Source organism: Aulostomus chinensis, chromosome 8 (genome assembly GCF_037954235.1).
Source record: "Aulostomus chinensis isolate RoL2024-O1b breed Wild chromosome 8, RoL_Achi_v1.0, whole genome shotgun sequence".
In the NCBI taxonomy this organism is placed as follows: Eukaryota; Metazoa; Chordata; class Actinopteri; order Syngnathiformes; family Aulostomidae; genus Aulostomus; species Aulostomus chinensis.
The window spans coordinates 21,389,665-21,412,773 of NC_141327.1; the positions used below are offsets into that span (position 1 = coordinate 21,389,665).

General features: G+C 41.6%; 3 protein-coding genes across 7 annotated transcripts in view; 2 read left to right on the forward strand and 1 right to left on the reverse strand.

The window, feature by feature from the left end:
- Positions 1-11,651, forward strand: arhgef38 (Rho guanine nucleotide exchange factor (GEF) 38). Its single transcript, XM_086211651.1, has 14 exons — positions 1-287; positions 3,887-4,071; positions 4,712-4,829; positions 4,913-5,060; positions 5,166-5,183; positions 5,304-5,503; positions 5,598-5,728; positions 6,384-6,488; positions 6,575-6,691; positions 7,389-7,763; positions 7,859-7,996; positions 8,488-8,689; positions 10,016-10,305; positions 10,991-11,651. Exons 1-14 carry the CDS (start codon positions 71-73, stop codon positions 11,171-11,173), a joined length of 2,427 nt encoding a protein of 808 aa, XP_086067777.1. The 5' UTR covers positions 1-70; the 3' UTR covers positions 11,174-11,651.
- A 92-nt stretch (positions 11,652-11,743) lies between these two features.
- ints12 (integrator complex subunit 12) lies at positions 11,744-15,258 on the reverse strand. Of its 3 annotated transcripts, XM_086211653.1 has the most exons (8): positions 15,153-15,227; positions 14,636-14,707; positions 14,303-14,466; positions 14,037-14,195; positions 13,637-13,818; positions 13,331-13,490; positions 13,019-13,162; positions 11,744-12,556 (listed from the first exon to the last, which is right to left on the reverse strand). In XM_086211653.1, the coding sequence occupies exons 3-8, from the start codon at positions 14,456-14,458 to the stop codon at positions 11,987-11,989; spliced, it is 1,371 nt and encodes a 456-aa protein (XP_086067779.1). In that variant the 5' UTR covers positions 14,459-14,466; positions 14,636-14,707; positions 15,153-15,227; the 3' UTR covers positions 11,744-11,986. The 3 variants fall into 3 exon arrangements, with proteins under 3 accessions (XP_086067779.1, XP_086067778.1, XP_086067780.1); XM_086211652.1 differs by lacking the exon at positions 14,636-14,707 and having other exon boundaries at positions 15,153-15,258; XM_086211654.1 differs by lacking the exon at positions 14,636-14,707 and having other exon boundaries at positions 15,149-15,241.
- A 207-nt stretch (positions 15,259-15,465) lies between these two features.
- Positions 15,466-23,109, forward strand: part of gstcd (glutathione S-transferase, C-terminal domain containing) — a 44,475-nt gene continuing 36,831 nt past the window's right edge. For all 3 annotated transcript variants that reach the window (XM_086210228.1, XM_086210229.1, XM_086210230.1), the window contains exons 1-4: positions 15,466-15,574; positions 15,732-16,159; positions 17,533-17,985; positions 20,399-20,665. In XM_086210228.1, coding sequence (XP_086066354.1) covers positions 15,743-16,159; positions 17,533-17,985; positions 20,399-20,665 — 1,137 coding nt within the window. In that variant the 5' untranslated portion in view covers positions 15,466-15,574; positions 15,732-15,742. The remainder of the gene's footprint in view (positions 15,575-15,731; positions 16,160-17,532; positions 17,986-20,398; positions 20,666-23,109) is intronic.

Consider the following 23,109-nt stretch of genomic DNA (forward strand, 5'->3'; position numbering starts at 1 on the left):
AGTGCACAGAGAACAGTGCACCTGTGATACCTTCCAGGCTCTCCCCCGCCCCCCTTCCTTCCACCTCACCATGGATCCCAAGGAGGCCAACGGGAATGATAAGGAGAAGGAGAAAGAGAAGGAGAAAGTGATAAAGCGAAGGAATAGACCAGTGTTCCTGCGTTACCTGGAGAGGAGAAGGACGGACACTATTGTTGCTGATGAATCGGCCAAATTTGACATCAGCCTGGGGACACTGGTGAGGAGGAGTCAGTCTGACAAGACGGAGTACAGCGCTAAACTTAAAGGTACATCAGATAATGACTTCCCCAGGGGTCACAACTATGGCAACAATCTATACACACGCGTGAGCCAACACTGAACATTCTTCACATCTTAGGAAAACTTTTTAGACAAATTCATCCAACTATAGATGCACTGTAAGAAGAGTATCCGTGTCTTTCGGACAACCATAATGCTGCACTGCTCTATAGCTGAGGATACTGGGCACCTGTTGTGTTACTATGTGTGTAGCAGGAGATACTCCCACTGGGATGAAGCCACATATGCAAACTGGGCTCCAAACTCAGGCACAGAGGAGTGGCTTTAAAAGTGTTCCAGACCAGCTGGTAAACAGGAACCCGTGACATATGAAGAAGATACTTTATTTTCATCATCTTTTAGTGAAACAGTTTTCAGCTGCATGATCTTTGATATGATTGTGATTTTTATTATCATTATTATTAGTAGTAGTATTAGTAGTAGTATTAGTAGTATAGCTGTACAGAAAGTGCCCAGAAAATTAACCACTGCTTATGGTTCAGCTGTATGTTACCTCATCAGTCAGCTGACAGAGTCACTTCAAAAACTGGCTTCACACGTCCTTAAGAGTAAGTAGCTAGGAATGCTGCACTTCAGGCAAAATGGCTCACAGTGCCAACAGGGGGGTTACTACTAAACATTTGCTTCCCTGTGCTGCTTGTTCCTCGTTTCCTTTTCTATGAAGAATTTATTTCACATGACAGAGTGATAGTGGCACTACATGTGTGGCCCACTTGGTATTCTACTGACAAACACACACTCTTGCCTTATCAGCAGCTTCTCTGTTTACTTGAAATAAAGACACTCTCTGCGCCTTTGCACTTTCTGTTTTGTTGACTAACCAGCATCATGGTGAGCAGGGTTGTCAAAAACACTGGGCTGTTTTCAGTAAACCAATCACCACCACCCTGTTTGACTTAAAGCTCCACACCTGACAAGCGGCATTACATATTTACAGCGGTATTACCATTGCAAATATTGACAGAATGATGACTTCACTGAAAGAGGAAACATGTGAGCTGTAAGTTCTCATCTGGTCATCAGACAGGTTGGGTGAGACACACAGCCATGGCAACATGACATCAATGTGTCTAATTATTTACAGTAGCTCAATTTAAAAGCTCAGATGATGTTTTACAGTTCACAAACTCACACAAAGCATGTATTCTTCTATATATTCAACTATAGTTATAAATCCATCCATTTTCTATTCGTCTCTTCGGGGTTTGTTATGTTTAAAGGATAAATTCTGTGCTTAATTTAAAATAATGCATAAAAAATTAGGAGGCATTTGTTAGACACAATGGATGGTAGCATATATCCGTAAGAATGGGAAGCTTATAGCACGTTTCATACATTTAGAAGTTAAGAAGGGATAAGAGATACAAAGGATAAGACTTCAGTAGTGCAAACACTGTGAACCAATTACTTAAGAGGATATATTGAGGTTTTATTGTGGTACATTCTCTGTAACCTCTGTGACAAAATCCCTCTTTGGTGTGTTGCAAAGTCTGACATGTCATTTTTCTCCATGGCGATACATGATACACCATGCCTTGTATTCTGTTTTGGGGCTTCATCCCATTCAATGGCCTGATCAGTGAAAAGCCCTGTATCCACTTTCATGGGAACTCCCAAGCTGGCAACATAGTTCAGCAAACACAATGCTGGTAAAAGGATAAATCAGCCTACTTCGGATCTAAGGGGTTTAATAGATTTTATTTTTAATAGTGTGAGGTGCTTTCAAGGCCATGTTGCAGCTTTCGCACAACACACAGATGACTCAAAAGACACTTTTGTGATTATCAGTTCATAAGCGGATGATGCACAGTAACTAATAAAATGAGATACTTTATGAAAAGAGGTAAATTATGATTACAATCCATCAAATTTCAAATCAAACATGTCTCTGCAGTGGGAGTTGATTGACCTGATCTCTCATTAAGAGCACTTTTGTCATGGGTGGAGGTTTTCAGAGATTCCAGGGTGTCTGTTCATGATAGCCCATGTAGACACGTGACACTGTGTGATACTGTTGTAACATGAATGAGATACGTTGAGTGACTTTTCTCCAGTGAGTGTCTCTGATGTTCTTTCACTGTCAAAGGTACAAATGTATTTAGAGGGAAATTATTCCGATTCCGCACCCATCAGAATCGTATAATGGAGATGATTGATAAGTATTTCCAGGCTCTAACAAGTTAATGTGTAACTGCTGAGGGAAAAGATATGACTGCACAGCTTGTTCAGCCATATGTCATTCAATATGCTCTACCAAATGCTTTTATTGTGGGAAGTAAATTCAAAAGAGCTGAGATTCTTTTTTGATTTCATACTAAATCATCTTTTATCAAGCAGTAAAATAAAAGTAAGCAAGGACTTAGATGAAGAGGCAGCACAAAAGGTCACTCATATCAAGTATTACAGTTAAGTGCAATTTGTATCATTATTCTAAAGGATATAAATGCTTTTATAGAATGCAATAATCCTTCAGTGTATTACCTCCTAGATGATTATATTTGCTCTTTTGGGAGAGGTAAGGATTCACCTGTATAGGTTTTTATTTTTTTCTTCCCTGAATCTCTCAGTATACAGTGGCAGACAGATCAGATCTCTGTCAGCGAGCCACATGTGAGCACAATCCCCACAGTGTTCACATTCATGAGAGAATACTGGGCAGAAACACAGAAGCCATTCAGTGTAAGGCCCCTACACAACTGGACTGTACCTGTAAGGCTCTGTAAGGCAACTAATAATCTCTACAAACCGAAGAAATGAGCACGAGGCTGTTATATTGCGTTGGTCTTTTTTCTTTCCATTTGTATTCCTATGAAAATATCACAGGGAGATTGCTGTGTCATGTTTAATATCACTTCACCTGCCAAACTTGTTCTCTGTCCTACTTAAAGTGTGGCAACACACAAATAGTAGGTGTAACTGCAAAGGGTGTAACTTGACTAATCAATACCCAATTACTATGTATAGCCAAGAAGTTCTGTGTGTAATTGCATAATTGTGCAAATGTGTGTGCGCATCGTTTGTGAACCAAAGCATGTGTGTGTGTCCTACTTGTATTTGTGTGTTCATCAAAGTGTGCCACTCCCCTCACACTTCCATCCGGAGCAGATGGAATGCCTGTGCATTACATCAGCAGCACGATTAGTGCCGTAACCTGACACGGGCCTCGTAGCCGTCTGTCTCCCCTCCCTCCCTCCACTCTCTCCCCAGAGGAGGAAGGAGTGTGTGGCGTCGATTAGACAGCGAGGAAGCATCCCTCTTCCCTCCGCTCACACACAATCCAGCCTGCCGTGTAAAGCCACATAGTGATTTGGCAGCGGAGCAACAAAAAAGAGCAGTGAGCCTGACTGGCATGTTAAGTGAGGCTTAAGTCAAAATAATTAGTTGACTGTGAAATAACGCTGGCTGCTCCGGCATCAAGGGGATGTTTACCAGCATTCTATCAAAATGTTGGTGGGATTAAATCATCATTTTGAATTTCGATGATGAAGTCATTAGGGTCATTGCTATAGAAGGATGTAAGTGGATTGCCTATGATAATCTTTATATAATTTCCCCCCCCCCCCAGAAAAAATGACTCCTCATGACTTGTCCACACCCCCCTCCCCTGCATTGGACCCAGAGGAGGTTCGTTTGAGGAAGATGAACCGCAGGGCAAAGGTCATCCAAGAGCTAAAGCAGACAGAGAAAGACTACCTGACTGACCTGGAGCTATGCATCAGAGAGGTGGTCCAGCCTCTAAGAAACCTGCAGGTGTTTAACGTCAGAGGTTTTTTGCAGATCACAACAGCAAAGATGTTGAGTGATGGGATTAAATGATATAATCTGATTTGATTACATTAGCTTTGAAACACGTGGCAACAGTAAGTAAAAAACGCATTTTGAAGACTAACGACTGTATCATGATTTAGTCAAGGAAAGATAAATAGATGGCAAATTGCACCAAGAGGAATTTTATTGGAACCCTATCTGTATACAATTGAAGTTTGATTGACAGGTGGATATCATATTAGTTGAAAACATAAATTTACGTCAGCAAGTGTCACAGCAGAAATGATTTGATTTTGCTAAAAACAAATTAGCATTAACGTGACCAAGGAAGTGAACTAAAAGGATTAAAAAAGGCATTTTTATTTCCTGCTCAACATCAAAAGTTGGTGTTGTAATGTAAGTTGGAGGAGGTGTTTTAGATACAGGTCATAAATGATCTCTGATTTTGATAAAACCTGAGCCTGACCAAAACATGAAACAATATCAAGACTACAAGCAATTTAAGCTCAAAGGACTTGCAGAAAGCTTCTAAATAAAGTGTGAAATGATTAAATAGTTTATTTGGTTTTTTTTTAAATTCATTTTTACAATGATTTAAGATTCTGTTTGATGGATACTTCAGGTTGTGGATGTGGACCGACTGTTCACCAACATGGAGACAGTGTGCGAGGTATCTGCTGCTCTCCTCCACAGACTGCAGGAGGCCATCGCTGACCCTGATCCAGAGGCGGTTGTAATAGGTAATAACAAATGTCTGTTGCGACTCAGTTTATTATTTCTCAACTTCCCCACTCAGTGTGACAAAACCTCATGTTTGTTTCAGGGGAAGTATTCATCCAAGCGAAAGCAGCTTTAGAAGATGTGTATAAGATTTACTGTTACCATCACGATGATGCCAACTCGTCACTGAAATCCAATGAGAAAGAGGAAGATATAAAGCAACATTTCACCACATGCGTATTAGCACTGAAGTAAGTCACTTCCTCCAAAGCTTTTCTTTTAAAATGATCCGTAACGTCCTGATATTCTGAATATCATCATTTCACAATCTTTAATTTTCTTGTATTTTATCACAGGAAAATCTATGATCAAGAGTAAGTATCCTGCAATGAAAAAAAAAATCACGTTGACATGGCGCTTATGAAGGCCAAATTAATTTACTGTAATTTGTATCATTATTTTGACTTTGAAAATATTAAAATGAACTATCACAGAGGCAAACCCAACTTGCTGGACATGGGTTCCCTCCTCATCAAACCCGTCCAGAGGATCATGAAGTACCCGTTGCTGCTTGGGGAGCTGTGGCAGACCACACCCGAGGACCATCCTGACCATTTGCCGCTACAAGAGGCCTTCACTGCCGCCAAGATCATAAATGTTAATATCAATGAGTTCAAGAGACGTAAAGATATAGGTAGGACCACTGAAGCCAGCACCTGCAAAACTTTATCCATTCTATGTCAGTGAAAAAACAGGATATTAGGTGTTGGTCTAATCTTGATTTTCAGTTATGAAGTATAAGAATTTAGAAGATGAAGGAACGCTTCGCAAACTTCACAAGTTCAACATCCACTCCATCAGGAAGAAGGGTGATCGGTTTGCAGGCTTTCTCAAGATCCTCACCGGGGTTGAACCACAGGTAAAAAAAAACAAAACACTAGCCCTATTTTCTGGAATGAATTTAGATTAAGAATAATATTGTGCTGAATACTCAGCTTCAGTTTTAACTTTTTTTTTGGGGGGGGGGGGGTTCATTCAATTTGGAAAAAGAGAAAGGTCCCTCTTTCATTCCTAATTTGAGCTCAGAATATCCCTTCTTGTCCTTTGTAATTTGAGCTGGCCTGGAGCTCCCGCTGGCGTGTAATGCTTCAGGTACTAGAAGCTAGCTTGTATCAAATTCATGACAGGAGGAAAAATAAGTGGAAGCTTATCTATTGGTGGTCACTCATGTTGTGTTTTGACTGTAGCACATCTTTTTTACATCCCAAAATACTGTCACAGCTTTGCGATCAATCATAAACATATAGGATGTTGCATTAGAACCAATAATAATTTGACCATATGTTGAAACACGCTTCCACCATCCATTAAAATAAACTGTTGCACCTTTTAACATGTTATTATCGTGCTCTGCTATTTCTCAAAAGATTAGATCAGAATGGAAATCCAAACTACGTGTTAATGCTGCGATGTTATATAATACGGCTTTGTTTGTTTCCTTGATATCCATTTTGAAATGTAGAATCTTGGGAGTGACGAAAAAATGTACGCTCCAACTTTACTCCACACTGCAGGTGAGAGATGAAGTATTTGATCGAGAGGAGAAGCTTTTCAGGAGCCTGGAGAAGGCAGTGAGGCAGCTGGTCAAGAATGTCCAATGCTACCTGCTGCAAACTCAGGTTAGTAAGGCATCAGTGAATTCTTAGTCCAAAATGTACAAGCTTAAATTATTCCTGAGGTTTTTATGTTGTCGTCTTTTCTACAGGAGATGGTGTCTGTCGCTGTTCAGAGTGTCCAAGACATGGAAAACATTGTAAAGGATCCCAACAAAAAGGACTCAAATGGCTCCTCATGCAACGGCAATGACCCCTATAAGCACTTTGTAAGAAAGGACTTTTTTTTTTTGATGGTTTCATTTCTCTTATATAGAACGTATGAAGGGCTAGCATGATGCGTGATCCCTTACTCTTTATTTCTCCTCCTGGACCATGTGTATTTGCATCTGTGATTGCTCGATGTTCCTTCCTGACCTCCGCCCCTGAAGTATGAGTCATCAGTCGTTTGTCTCTATTTAGCTTTTTGTTGCCAGTCCATTGTAGTACAACGTCGTCACCTTCCCTGACCTCTCAGTGTTGTTTCAAGTTTCATTGTGTGGTAGTACTTCACTTCCACAGCTCTGAGGATAATGATAATGTAATAGAAGAAGTTTAAACACAAGAGGCCGGCGATATGATTTTAAAATATCTCTTTAAAACACAAATACGCACGAACAAGATCTGTTTTGCACGATCCATTTTGTCCTCTACACCCAAAAGAACATTCCTTTGCGTGTGCATTAGAACATTTTATAGCGTTTCCCCACTGCAGAAAAAGTTTATTATGTCTGCTGAAGTTTGAATATAAGCTGATAAGTATTGCTACGCCCTGTTAGCATGCAAGTCCAGCTGTAGGAGCTCTGTTGTGTTGTCAAACACAAAGACACACTTTAAGAAGAATACTTAGCAGAGAATACCTCATGAAAATCAATAGACTAATGCTCTTCTGATCATATTTTGCACCTCATTGATTTCCTCTCCCAGAAAGACAGTATGGAGCGCTTGGTCCTCGCCCCCCTCTCCTCCCTGCAAGGCATGTTCACAGCCCCACAGAAGCTCATCCAGAAACGCTATGACAAATTGCTGGATTACTGCAGCCGCCTGGAGCGCTCCTCTTCTTTTTTATCCTCATCCTCGGCGTCTACCACCGCCTCTTCTCCTTCTCTGGTATCAGAGGACCCGCCTGGTCTTGCCAAGAGGGACTATGAAGCTCTCAATGCCCTGCTGGTGGAGGAGTTGCAGAGGTTCAACATGGCCGCTTATGCCATCCTTACCAACTGTGTGGTGTATTTAGTGGCCTTACTCAGAGGGCTGATGGATAAAATACTACAACGTGCTCCATCCATACAGCAGCTACCAGTGAGGATACAACACATAGAACGTATAATCAAACACATTTCATTTTTGGTGTTTATCATATCAAAATGGCATTTCTTTTGTCTTTGCTTTCCCAGGCACCATTGTCAAATATTGCTGAGGTGCAGAGCAGCATCATGGAAGAGCTAAACAACCTGACTTTTGTCAAAGATAACGCACAGAAGCTGATGGAGAGAAAAGTCAGCTTTGAGAGGCAACGAGACAAGAAAGTAACAGTAAGCACGCTATAGTGCAAATTACCGAAATAAGATCGTCTTTAGGTCTAGAATCTGGACTGATTATGTAAACAGCTGTATGATATTTTAGGACGCTAGGTTTAAAATAAAATCCCCCACATTCCTCTGAGTCTTTCACAATGTTCTGAAATGATTCCAAGTAATAAATGAAGACTTATGGCTTATCAACGTGAGACCCAGAGAAGAGCTCCAGGTTGTGTTAAACTAGGGCACTCAGCAACTTATAGCTCCACCAGGTATCAGTCCATTGACTTGTAAATCTTTGTGTGTGTTTGTGTGTCGGTGTATTTATATATGCATGCATACATATAAAACAGAATATCTATTTGAAATTCCTCTCCCCGGGAGTCTATCACTTTTCACCCTGAACCAATATCACACTTTTATGAGCCCACACACACACCATCCTGATGCATTTTGCTACTTCAAATATTCATGCCTGTATTACTTTGTACCGTGTTGCCCTCCAGATGCCGGAGGTACAGCATCAAACAGAGGAACAACGTTCCTGGTTGCTGGCTGAATTCCCTGTGAGCCGTTTGTACCAGCTGAAGAGGAAGTGTAATGGCTGCCAGGAACAGGACCTCAGCCTGTTGGAAGGAGAACTGGTGGCCCTGCTGGAAGACACAGACCCTTTAGGCAGCAGCAGTCGCTGGCTGGTTCACAGCGGAGGCAAGTGTTTGTTTGTTTATATGTGTGTCCATGTTCAAGACAGAGCCCCTTGGGGCTCTGGGTGCAAAGGTGGATTATGTTATCGTTTGGTCTTTCAACTCATAATCATCTGCAGTAGACCTGAATCCGTTTGGGAAGCAGTACATTTGGGCCTAATTTGGACTCCTTTTGATCCTTTGGGTTTAGTTATGGCTCCGATGCAAGTCACATTTAAGCTGTCCAGAATTTTTCAGCCCTGAGGCCAAAATATAGGTGGTATAGCCTTGTAACCTCCACTGTCCTTGCAGATTGAAGGATACAAACTTTGCACACACGTGCTCTCATAAGTCTATCCAATCCAAATTTCAGTACTACTTTAATGGTGTATAAAAATTATGGCTGAAATAATGTCCACCGAAGGTAATGACGGCCATACTTGTAATTAATTTTTCACATGGTTGTTAAGTTAATTATTGTGTTATGGTGAGAAACAGAGAGGGTTTTCTCCTGACAATTTAAGTCATTATCTTGACAATCAGCCTTTTGTTTACATTACAAAATGAGCCTAATCTCTCATTATCTTGAGATAATTTCAGCAATTAATTAATGTCAAGATAACTGCACTGAAAAATTAATTAATTTTTCAAATTCTTGTGGATTGCTGAAAATCATCCTTGGATCCTCGCTTTGGGAACCCAGTGTTGTATAACTACGTCTGTTTGAATGCAAGAAACTTTATTTTCTGACAAGTCAGCACGTAAGATGAATCCCAGGTGCTTCCGTGATGTCATGGTTGCAGGTATCGTTCCCTGCCTCTAGAGATGGTTGCCTCACAACAGGACCAACTCTAGCATGTATCCGTCTCTGCTCTACATCTTGCAGTGCCAACTGAGAACCCAGTGTCTTGTTTGGAACGAGCCAGTGTGTTGTGAGCAGCGCTGGTGTACAAAGCCTCTCCCACTGGGTATTCAAACGCTAGGACAAAGACGTGCTGCTTGAGCGCCTCTTATCTTACTCTGCAACAAGTTCGTTTTTATTATGAGTTCTACGAAGTACATCCTTCACACACTTGTCTTTTCCTCTGGGAGTACAGTGACTCCCAGGAAGGTGCTCTGTTGATTTAAGCACCATGAATATGCTCGCCTCATATTTACACACTCTTGGCGCTCTCCCTGTTACTGGATTCAAGCTTTGGTAAGAATATGCCCTAACTTGGCACTGTAATGGAAGATATGCAGTTTCACCTTTTAATGACATTATGAACATTTCTATTCATGAAACTACTCTTGATAAAGATCTGCACAGATAAAAACCAACCACCAAACCACCCTCCCGTGTGTCTGTTAGGTGCGCAGGGTTACGTCTACTCTACTTTCCTGAAGCAGTACAACCCTTTGAGGGACTCCCAGCGGGCCAGTCAGATGACTAAAGAGCAGCATCAGCAGCAGCAGCCGCCGCCTGCTCTGGTGGATGAGGACTTTGATGACCTCAGCCTCTTTGTGTCAGGCAGTGGCAACAGCAGCCTGCGAAGCTTCAGCCTCAACACCAATGACAGCAGCTCAACCCTCTCTGGCCTACAGGGGGAAACAGAGAGCCCTGAGACCCTGGAGGACACGGCGGACACAGACACCCAACAGGTTTAAACATGGATTTTGTTTTCTTGCAACTTGTGGATATCATTTTTTTTTTGTGTAGACAATCCATTGCTTAGCGTATTTTTCATATAATTCATAAAAATAGTGGCACAGCAAGTCATAGGTAAGAGCATTGTAGGGCCATAAGCATCTTCTTAAGAGGGTCCGCCACAGGTTTGAAGCCTTTTATTGTACATTTATATGAAGCAAATGACAAAACATGATGATGTTACTGTCACTCTGGCTACGACCTCCGTGGTCACGCCTCATAACATCCACCTGAGCATCATCTCAATATGACATCGTTATTGATCTTCACAGCTCATTTATAACAGGAGGGCAGTAAGTTGTAAACAATCACAGTTAATATACAGCAGTTCTAAGAGTCCGTCTGTACAGAAATATGATAAACAGTGCCACCTTCTGGATTTACAGGTGAATGCATTTTGAGCATTATGTCCTGCAATGCAATTTAAGATTATATCTTTGAAAGTGTGAGAGGCAACGTACACACAATTAGCTTGATACCATTTATTTGTGTGCAGAAACCCCCCCCCCCCAAAAAAAAAACCAAAACAAAAACAAAACAAACTAAGACAGGAATCTACCTTCTTTAAAATTGAGTTTTACTTTTAGGGTGAAAAAACTGAACATTTTTGAGTTGTTTTTTTTGTACTTCTTTCTTCAGTTCTATGCCGTTTATGCATTCCAAGCTCGCTGTGACCAGGAGCTGACCTTGCAGGAGTACCAGCACGTCCGCATCCTCCAGTTTTGTGACCTGGGAGGCAATAAGGAGTGGTGGTTAGCGGAAGCTAATGGACAGAGGGGATACGTCCCTGCCAACTACCTTGGCAGGATGTCCTATGCATAAATAGATCTTCGTTTACACACAGGACATCCAGGAACCAGCCTAAGGGACTTTATACAAACCTGCTCACTGGTTCATTGTCAGCTGAAACAGAATGTTCGAATGTGAATGTTAAACATTTCTGCTTGGAGAAAGTGAACATTGCACTAAGCATCACGGGAGCTTACAGCATGAGGTATCTCATACCAAAAGTGTTGAAGTCAAATCTGCTTCATAAAAAGCTCCCCAATGTGATAAACGTGAATAATGGTAGGAAAACACCAGCCGCTGTGCTGAGCACTTTTTGTACCACAGTGTTGTTGAGTTTATTGATGAAGTGATTTATATATGAAGTAATTTTTGTATATGAACGGAGTTATAGTTGAAGAAAATATTTTATGTGAAATGATTTATCATGAAGTTACGTGTTATGTAAATGTGAAATGACCAAATCTATTGGCATTGTTATATTTTATTAATGTCAGGAATAAACGCCCTCTATGATTAAGTGCTATTGTTTTTGTGCTGCATAATAGTGCTCCACCTCCCGGTACCGTGCACACACACTAAATGGTCACGACTGAAGCCATACAGTTCATAAGAATTGGACATTTAATGATGTTTGTAGATAAAATTGTCAATTTTCACGGGTTACATTGGTTCAGACAGAACGAGGCACAGAGTCCAGCAGCATTTATACAAAGTGAGATTCAAGTATTTGAATGGATGGTGTTACTCCATATACAGACACAAAATACAAATATAATGCTCTGGCACACAACCACACCGTTAACGGGTTTCTAGTTTCTACTCCGCTTTGTGTCTTTCTACCACAACTCATTTCTTTAGTTTCTTCTGCGCTGCTTTCTTCTTCACTAGTTGTAAGCGTTTCATGGCATTAAGCTGGGATTCTTGTGATGTCGGTGCTTTCTCCCCTGGAGGAACTTTTGATCCATTTCCATTGTTCCCGTTACCTCCTCCATTACTGCCAGCTGCTGCGTTACCTCCTGCACTAGACTGGGAGCTGCCTGGTGAGCCTGCTCCTGATGTCGAAGACCCTTTCCCTTGGCTTTCGCTGCTCGACGAACGGTTCAGTGACTGCTTACCCAGTGTCAGAGGCGGAGGAGCTTTCAGCGGCACTTGGCTGGAGCCATTTCCGTTGCCGCTCCCAGGTATCTTTGCACCTCCAAGTCCAGACTTTGCTCCGGCAAGACCAGAGAGCCCGACTGGTTTCTGACCTGAGGGAGTGGCCATGGCCTTGTTGCTCCCACTTGGTCCTGAGGAACTCAGTTTGGAGCTGACCGGAAGAGAAGGACTCGTCTTGGCGCCAAACGCAGCCCAACCAGTGAGACCGCTGCCTGATGAGGACGAGTTGCTGCTGGTGGGATTGGCGGATGTTGTGGATGTCTGCATGGAATTAAAAACCAGTTTACTGCAATTAGTACCGTGAATCGCCAATTTAACATAATTGAATTGAGTCTGTGATCAATCTATATATTATGTTTTTTAAAGCTTAAAGCTAATGCAAACTTGAACATGTTTGGACGTTTAAGCAGTTTAAAAGCTTACACACCACTACAAACTTCACAGCTTCTCCAAGGTTTGTGAGCAAATTTGATATTTCAAATGCAAAAGAAACCTCAAATAATTATTCAACTTCACTGTGTTGCAATTTTTTTTTATTCAAGGCAAAAGCACTTTTGGATGAATCAGTCTACAATCAGTACGACGTTTAGTGCAGAATCAGATCTTTACGAAATGGGAAAAGTACCAAATTTAATTCTTTGTTTTTGCGTGGTGAAATAATTCTTCAGGAACCCTTGTACGTGAGGTTGTGCTCACACTGACAGTTGTGATGAGTTCACGTACCTTCACTTCTGTTCTTTTGAAGGCTTGGAAGGTGCTTGCTGTGTCAGGTTTGGCTTTCAGCTCTGTCTTTTTCACCAGAGTGTCTTTTACAACGGGAGCTGAGGATGCAGAGACGGGGGACGGCTTCTGTGGAGGTTTCTGGGCCTGGTGCAAAAATTACAAGAGTTTTAGACACCAGAAAAAAACGAAGCAAAACAAAAACAGGAACTTTTGAAATTCCAACACAGTAATTAGCCTCCTTCACCACATTGGTGACGTTGTGCTACAAAAACACACAAAGTATAGATCTGGAATAGAACTGATGTTTCTCACCATACGTTTCATTTGCCTGGTGCAGCGAGCACAATACCACACGAGCCTCGGGTCATTGACTTCCTTGTCTGTCACTTGAGGCTTGTGACAGTCTTGGTGGTACAAGTTATGGCACTCCTGGCACTCTACCAGCTGGTTTCCCATGGTCACCGTCATTTGCCTTTGAGGAAAATAAAATAAACAAGCAAAGTCACATTGGGTTAATCACAAACCTTCCACACTCAAACGCTATCAAGAGACATCCTGAAGGGCAAGGTCTAACAATAAAAAATGCTTTTACTTAATCTGCGAGTCGTAAAGTTGTACCTGCAAACCACGCAAGCCAGGCCCATTTCCATAGCAAAGTCATCAGCGTTCGTCTCATCGTAGTCACTTATATTTGGCAGGAGGTCCTTGCTGGTCTGTACAGTAATTGGAGAAGAACGATTCTCCTGTTTCTCCAAACGAGGCTTTTTTGGAGTGTCTACTTCTGCCAAGTCAACCCTGACCTGTTTGTAATTACAAGATATTAGTTGGTACAAGACAAGAGAAACAAAGTTATTGTTGAAGTAATAGAAGATATGTTGGTTTTTTTTTTTAATCATTTTTGTAGATAATTTATTTACTTTACTCATGACTTAACTTCTTTAACAGTTTGTACAGCAATAATTAACAGATCAACGCACAAAATAATGGAATCAAAAAGATTCTAAATGCATCCCCGAACCTTCTCAGATGACCTCTTTTCTCCCTCTTTCTTGCTCTTTTCAGAGCTGGATTTGCTGCTGCCGCTGCTGTTGCTGGAGGACGAGGAACTGGAAGAGGACTTGGAGTCTTGTTTACTTAAGATGAGCTTGGACACAGACCCCTTGGATAGCTCTATATCCTGAAGATCCACAGTGAATATTAGTATTTCCTACCAGAGACACCAGCTATACAAACTAACATGCCAAATGATATTGAAGAGAAAATTAACATAGAGAAGCTGTTTACTTTTTGCGAAGTGCGATAAGATGTATCACTTCCTCTAGCGAGGGACTCATCTAGTAGAGCTTTGAGTTTCTCAGCTGAGTCTTTACTCTTGGAATGCAGGTAACTCAGTCCCTTTAGGAAAATGGGATCCAACTCGAGACTGACAGGTCCAGCCATGACAGAAACTAGGATTCAACAAATATGTTTAATTATTTTAAGAGTTTATACAACTTGCATGATGATACACCACTGCAGAGGTAATTACTTGACACATTAACAGAGTTATTCATTGCCCAAAACACAATGAGAACCTATCAGTGGCTGTAAAACATTGAACTGATAACTGATGCTGACTTGTCTCAGGTCCCCCCACAACACTGGAACTCTTCACTGGCCCCTAACATCAAGATACCACACTGTCTGGCACTGAAAATACAAGACATGAATACAGTGTTATAAACGATGTACAGGACCATCGTCACGTACAGACATCCTGGTTCGATGTGTTTATTTGTTCACTCTTTTACCTTCCCTATCTTATTGTATGATCACATCAACGTGCTATTGTTGAACGTAACATGTTCGGAAGTAGCTTACACCTCTGGGTCTGGCCAAAACTACGATGACCATTCAAAGTGAATTCAATCTGAAGTAAAATAATAATTGAGTTGCGTTAACACAGCGCTAATTAGCCTTTTTTTCTGTTCACGATATTATTCGCGGGACAAAATACAAAGAGCACCAACAGAAAATACAATTTGTGCTAAAGTTACCCTACATTCTGGCTGTTAAAAAAAAACCAATTCACAAATCATATAACAATTCCCATTTAGGTTATATTATCTCACATTTAAAGCGATAAAATACCTGCCTGTCACGCCGGTAATTTTGTTTAATGACGTTAGAACACCTCCTACGATACAGCCGGTGTAGCCGCTTTTCCTTCTAACAGCTTATGTGTGCAACGCTTAATAATGTCCGACATCAAGATGAACGGAACTGTATCCCAAAAGGTTTACTCGAGATTACAGAGACTTATTCCACGCTCTAAATATAACACACAGATACACCTCTGTAATAGGGAATAAAAAAAATATATGATTAATAAAAATTAGCATTTAAAAATGTATTTCCGTTTTAGGTAGTTTTCAACGATGGGCAGCCGATGGCGCTGTGGAGCTTATTTTAGATTTAACACAGTGAAAGAAGAAGCAGGATCGCTTGAGCTACTAGGAAGTATGTACCACAACAACGTGGTTTCATTAAAATAGTGTCCATATGATAAAAGCAGTTGTAAGTATTCTTTAATGTATTTTAAAAGACCGAATTAAAATGGCATTCTAGCTAACATTAATCAAGTCATTAATCCTTACATTAGGAATACTGTTGATGAGCAGATTTTCTGAAAATAATCACATATTAACTACCATTGTTTTGTTTTACTCCACAGTACTATTCACAATGAAGCACACGGGCGTAAAGCAGCAGCATCCTTCCCTGTTTCTAGAAGTCTGTTGCCAAAACGAGGAGACCCGTCTTCCGCTGCACACCTCTATTGCTTTGTTTCTTCTGTCCTACTGCGAATGCAGGTCTTTCAAAGTTTTTCTGGTCTTTACCAAACCTGCCAACTCTCAGTCACTAAAAAGCCAGCTACCTGAATCTCTGGATGTGTGTGACATACAGTCGGAGGATCTGCCTCCGCTGGTGCGGGGCTGCCGTCGGCCTGTGGTTCTGGATGAGACTGGGAGTCTGTGCAGGGCTGGATTGGCTGTAGTTTTGAGGCACATCATCAACAAGACCATTGAGGCTGACTCTTCCAGGAATGATGTGCTGGCACTCCTGGGCTTCAAGAAAACATGTCTGAAGGCCTGCGCTGAGGTTAGTGGCATGCAGGAAAACAAATCAGTCTTGTACTGAAAGAAAATGACAGCTTCAGTCATTAAAGGAGTTTTTGACATACCCACTATGCACCTCCAGGGGAAATCATCCCTTTAAGAGTTTGGACTCTGTGCAGTGATTGATATTCATCAAATGATGGTCTCTGAGAGTTCCAACCCAATAGCTATTTGACTTCGCCCACTCCATGTTTGTCTGGGTGACATCACTCTACAAAGTGTCTGCACATAGATTGATGTCAAGCTGAAGGTCAATGTTGGAGGGCACACTTTGATTTTCCACACATTTCCAAGTATTGTGATAAGATGGAGAGTAGAGTCCAGATTGATGGCACCTAATGGCATCTTGCCAGTGTCAAAATTATCACCGGCAACATGCCAGAATTGTGATAGCATTATATTTTATTGGCTTCATAATTTTCTATAATGTCCTTTAAACTGAAGGGATATGCAGCTATTTAAGATTAATGGAAGGAAAATATTGTCATATCGAGTTTTGATTAAAGCAGCTTTGGCAGGATTTGTTCTTTTTCTTAATATGGCTTGAGAGAAGGTGGCCATTTTCTGTTAAAGCCCTGCCTTTAACCTCTCTGCAGGTCACATAGTTTGACAGAAGTTTCCACACTTCTGAGTTAGCTGAGCACGTGGTTCCTTCCACGGTGTCCATTTTTCTCGTGAACATCTTGCAGAATCGGCGTCGTGATGTGCAAGTTGTGGTATAATGACTCTGGCTTTAATGATGCATAGGCATGCCCCCGACTCTCAGTACTCCATCATAATCCATATAATCGCAAGAAAAACAAAGTCTTGGGTCGGTGAACTGCAGATCAACCTAACTTAAAAAAATAAAATAGGACAAATAAAAAACAAAACAAAATCATGTATAATAGCCACATAAATCCTGAATTTTTAATAGGTTTGAAATGAAGCAGATCCTTAAAGAAAAGTCCTGCTTATTAACTCAAAAAACTAACGGAAACCCAATTAATGTTGTGTGTAGTTCCTTCATATTAGTAATATTTGTTATTGTCAGGAAATGTCTAACTCATTTACCCTGTAAATAAAGTTTAAAAATGCTTTTTCAGTTCATTTTGTCTGCCTTTTTATTGTTTCACTTGCTGATGAAGTGTCAATAGTTTACCTCTCTTCTTTCATTTGGTTCAGTTCGTGTTTTCTCTTCGATTGTCACGTGATACAGGATCAATTCAATACAGTTTTGACTACATGTTAATTAAGTTCAGTAGTCATCTTTGCCACAGAAGACAGAAACACTTCTTTTTGCATTTTGAAAAGCTGACTGTTCTGTATTTAACCTTCAAAATCTTCATATATTTCATCCTCCCTCCTCACCCTCAGGTGAGCAGGTGGACCAGACTGTGTGAAATTGGCATCCCCTCTGCTGTTGAAGATCACCTTCAAAATCCCTCAAATCAATACCTGCAGCTGCCTCCCTCCATCCTCACCCTGGAGCGAAGGCTAGCGGAGCCTGTCAAAGTCCACAACGATGACAAAATACGGAGAAAGAAACTCCAAGAGCAGAGACAGAATGAAAAGAAGGACTCCGTTGAAGGGACCACGAACTCTGACCCCCAACCTGGAGGGTTACCTCAGGCCCGTGATGGACTTGAGCTCAGGGCAGCTCTTGCTAAGCTGTCTGTGGCTTCAGTTCCAAGTGTGACCACCAGAGAGAACTCTGAGATCAGAAAAGTGAAGACCACGGATCTGCCTCCCCTGGAGCACGTGTTTGCTGAGGGGCTGTACTTCACGCTGACAGATGTGGTCCTGCTGCCATGCATCTATCACTACCTGGTAAGACCTTAGAGTTTATTTAAACTAACAATACTGCTGTAAGTCATTGCCTCGTTTTGATGAATGAAGAAACGCAGTCATGCTCATTTACTTTATCGCTGCATGTCCCGAATGAGTCTTCTATCAGTAATGTTATACTGCATGTTGTTGTTTTTTTAAATTTCTGATAAGCTGAGTCGGTTTTCTGGAACATCTTCATCAAATTCCAATGTGCATGGAGAGTGAAAGAAAACTGGAAGAGGTCGAAAAGCTCCAGCAGCACTTGAAGTGAATCGAACAACTTCAGTTTTATTTATTGGCTGAGCCACTTCAAGTGTTGCTGGAGCTTTTTGACCTCTTCAAATATCTGCTAAGTAAATAGCTTTTTTTCTGTGTCGAGGAGTGAAGTGCATCCTTGCAAGGATTTGCCCCGCAAAAAAAAAAAAGAAAAAAAAGTAGCAGACGTATGACTTCCGTCATTGAGGCTAAACCACCATTCTGTATATTTACTTGCTTTTCAATTAATGTATTATGATGACTTGTGAAATCGTGCATCGCTACTAGTTTTGACATCCTGGTCACAGTGAGTCGAATGTACTCTCAGATCTTTTTAAATCAGTTCAGCCACAAACGTGAGTTAAGTAGACTTGCTGCATCAGCCTTGGCACCGGTTTTGCTCTCAAAGGTGGTCTCGAGCCACCTGGCAGAGCGTGATAACAGTCTATGCTGTTCAAATGCAGCAGGTTGACTTTATCTACCTCGGGAATAGTTCTCTCTGCATTGGATCAAGAACTGGTGGGCTGCTATGTTGACCTTAAATGCTGCACTGAATGAATAATTACACCGGACTTCAGCAAATATTTTCTGAATATTCATTACAGAAAATGACTGCATATTCAACTAGAAGGCTCCCTCGAAGAGTGCGTGCCTTCACCAATGTTTGTTTAATATTTCCTGAGGAATTAATAAAAATGACTTACGAAAAGGGTTCCTTTATGTTTTAACAAGTTGCTGTAAATGAGTACAACAGTTCCAAAGCACTGGCCTCATCACTGAGCTGAACACAAGAGGCAGGACTCTCGCTTAGTACTCAAATAAATACGTGAGGAAAAAATGGGTTTCAAGTTCAGGAGCTCAAATAGATGTTAGATTGACAGACGTTCAAGTTGGAAATCACCACAGACATCAGATAAGCAGCTGAATCAGCTGAGGGGGTTCAACTGCAGTTAGTTTGGCATGGTGGTGATAACTGCTTACTGCTAATGATTCAGCTGAGACACTCCTCAATTGCAGGCGTATTACTCAGAGAGCAAAACTTCGTTGTGACTGGAGACTCTGCTGACTGCAGATATGTAAATTATTTGTTTTTCTGGTCAGATACATAAGGAATATTTTGTATTCTCTCTTCTGAAAATCCTTATTTCACGTGACATTGGAGTCTATGGAGCAGTTGGAGGTCAGTCATGGCTTTTGGAGGGTCTTGGAACAAAATTTGTGAGTCTTAAAACTTAGAAAGTTACAATGTGTGGAAGAAGAAACATCTGCTTATGTTATAAAATGTAAAAAAAAATTGTGAAAAGTGAAATTGTGGCTGTGAGTAGGAGTTTAACTGGTGATTCGTTTCCTCCAGACTTGTGAATGAGGACACTCACATTCAGATCGGCCCCCAAATTAAAGTGGTTCTTTCCTGGCCCGTATCCCACCATTCCACCAAGTTTCACTGGAATAGATGTGTTGGTTTGTTCATAATCCTGGTAACATCCAAACAGACACGTGTGGAAACATAACCTTCTTGGCTGAGGTCACAAAAAAGTCAAATTGGCTAAAATAACAAACCAGAGGGTTCCAGGGGTGTTTCTGGGACATTGTCATTTAACACATGCTGCACTGTCGTGCTGTAAAGTGGGTCTCAACCTTCTTTTTTACCCTTCAGCCGTCTCCAGCTGTTCCTCAACTATGGGAATGAACTGAACTTCCCACAATGAGGCTCTTAGTAGTCAGCTGTGCTCCAGTGGTTTCCAGTTTCACACTCAGCCTAGCGTGTCTCCTCTTAACGGCCATCACTGTCCACGACACACACACACACACACACACACACACACACACACACACACAGAGCAATGACTGAACTTCTCCTCCACCATCTCATCGTACTGCAGGGTGCCCCCTCTCCCTCTCCTCCCCGCATCCCTCTCTCTCCCCCTCTTTCTCCAACACACAGTCACATACCCTGACACCGTTTCTCTGATCATGTTTCTGTCTGTGTCTTTATCTTCCCCACCTGCCAGAGCTGTTTGGATGTGTGTTTTGTTCTTGGCTGGCCCCTTGTTTGTACAGTATGATGAGTGAATACTGGCAGAACCTCTGTTGGAGGTCATCTGATGAGTCCTGCAGGCCTGTATCTCATTTTGATTCGTCTCTCTTTCACTGTCAGCGTTCCCTCCAGCCCCACGCTGCCAGCACTCTGTGCCAGCTCCCCCACCTCCTGCGTTGGTACAGCCGAGTTCAGGAGGTACCTGGCGTCCTTCGGGCTGCCAAGGCCTGTGGGATAACTCTCTTCATCCCTGCAGCTCTTCCATCCAGCCTCCCAGAGCCCCCAGCGCAGCATGACCCACACAGCCAAGAGGAGCAGGAAGAACAGGAGATGACCACAAATCCGCCCTTCGTCGGTGGCCCCCGTCCTACAATGACTAAACTTAAAGTAAACAAACCCTTTTCTCTAATTTCTGTCTGTGGTCTCTTGACATATTTGCTTTAACCTGATGGTAAATCAGAAACTGCATTAACAGATTTGTTTTTAGCCACTCTGGGACCCTGTAGAAGACTGACCTTTTATGCTGAGGCGGCAATTTAGGGAGCAGTTGCTTATTTACACATCCAACTGATCTGGAGCAGCATTATCAGTCATTTGAAGTTATGTCTCCGTCCACCCGCTGAATATGAAGTCCATTATTCACTTTCCTTTCACTCTGTGTTCAGTTCCTATTCATTCTCGAGGAAATATTTCGCCGCTAACTGTGTTAGTCACTCAGTGCCAAGCACGAAGGGGACGTTGGGTGGAAATGACACTCAGAGTGTTAAGATGTAACTAAAGCAGTTATTTGCAGGCTGAACAAGTAAACAACAAACTGTTGCTCCTTTATTGTTCTTAACAGTCTAGGGGAGTGATTGGGGGATAATTCTCTGTGGGCTCATCACTCTGAACGACACCTCAGAGATTATACGTTGTCATATCATGAATAATATTGATGATAGGCGCATTAACAAGTTCAGTTCCTTTCTACCGCCAGTGGAGGGGGTCGGGAGGCTCCACCTGGTTGTTAACCATTAGTCAGGGAATTGAATTTCTCCATTTTTGCTGACTGTGCCTTTCTAAGGTTTGGCAGACTTTGTTAATTGTAGTACATTTTTTTGTCTTTCAGCAAGTGCTTAACATGAAGTGCTTTCAGTCAGTCAATTAACATTTCAAGAGACTCTTTGAGGGTTTGAGGGTGCTTGCCTTTGTTTGTCTTCTCTTTGTCGAGGTTGCTTGTACAACGCCGTATTTATCAATCATGGTGTTTCGGCAAAAAAATTGAGCTTACGTAACAGACTTGATATATTGTGTTTATGTGAACAGTTCACTGCCCTTGGAGCATTATAAAAAGCAGATTTTTCTTTTCCCAGTACATCTTTTTGCCATATATAACTGTGCAAACAATGCAGATTCATCTTATCCTTATTTTAGATGTAATAAAAACAACCCATTCCAAAAGAAAACAAAGTCTTAGAGCCAGACAAAGTCATTTTCCAGTAATAACTGAAAAAGGTATTGTGTGATGATAGAAGATATACACGCACTAACATAATGTGTCCATAATGTGAAAATGCACATCCCTCAGGATCAATGCACATAAAAAGTCAGACATATTTACAGCTGTCATTGCCCCATCGCTCACTGAATATTATCCTTGCGGCATTTCTTTGGAATAGCTTTTTCAGCAGGAGATAAGAAGGCACAGCTGTTCAAAAGGAGACTCCTCAGACCTCACTAACCTCCCTCTACTGAGTTTTCACACTGTTCTGTTGGCCTTGGTGCCCTGCACTCTCAGCAAAGATATTTCTGCGATTTCCTGCTGGCTAAGTGTCTATAACAACATGACATTAAGTGAGAGGAAGAGGAGAAAGCAGCAGTAAAGAGAGGGAGAATTGGAGAGAGAGAGAGAGATAGGGGAGGCTGAGCCGAGGAGCTGGGTGGTCAGGATGGGATGTGTCTTATATGTGCTATGTTGACGGATGAAATTTAGTGAGGCATAGATGTGCATAAATGACAGTTTTCATGGGAGATTGAAATCAGACATTAACATCGTGAGGAATGTTTGCACACTCACACACACACAATGGCCACCATTCTTACTTGGACTAGAGGGATTAGAAGGATGGCTGTGTGTCGCCACCATCATGTCTGCAGAGCAGCTGCTGCGTTATCGTGGCCAAGGTGCCTGTGCGCGTGTGTGCGCATGCATACGTCTTCATAGATGAACGTGCGCGTCCCAAGGCAAATACATTGAGACCGAGAGGTCTGCCGTCTGACACATGATCCTTCACTGACGCTAACCAGAGGCACCAGGCTCCCCCATACTCGCCACAATATAAAAGGCTCAGGACACACTACCTACCTCTTCCTCACTTCAGTTAACACTCACTGATGCATGCCAGTAAAACTGCCCGAGCAATCATCTGCAGAGGCTAAATCTTTGATGCAGATGTAAATGAAATGGTGGCCATAAAACTACAATTCAAACTCCAGGAAACAGGAATTAAACCCTTTCTCTGTAAGTTGAAATAAACTGTCATACAACGGAGATGCTGACACACTACAGCAGCAAAAAAACCCCAGGATATAATCATTAAAAAAAAAAAGCTAGATTTTTTTTTTTTTTGGTAGCATTTTTCATCCAATTACACGTCAAAGTGCTTTAAAACAAATTGAGTAGAACTTTAAAAATATGTAATAAAAACATAAAATCATGTTCAAGGAGAACATTGGAAAAGACAAGTAGAATCCATATCATGACACAGAAAAAAATGAAAAAAAAATACCAACAAAAAAAACTATAAAACTCATGCAATGAATACAATCGTACAGGAAAATGTAGGAAAACA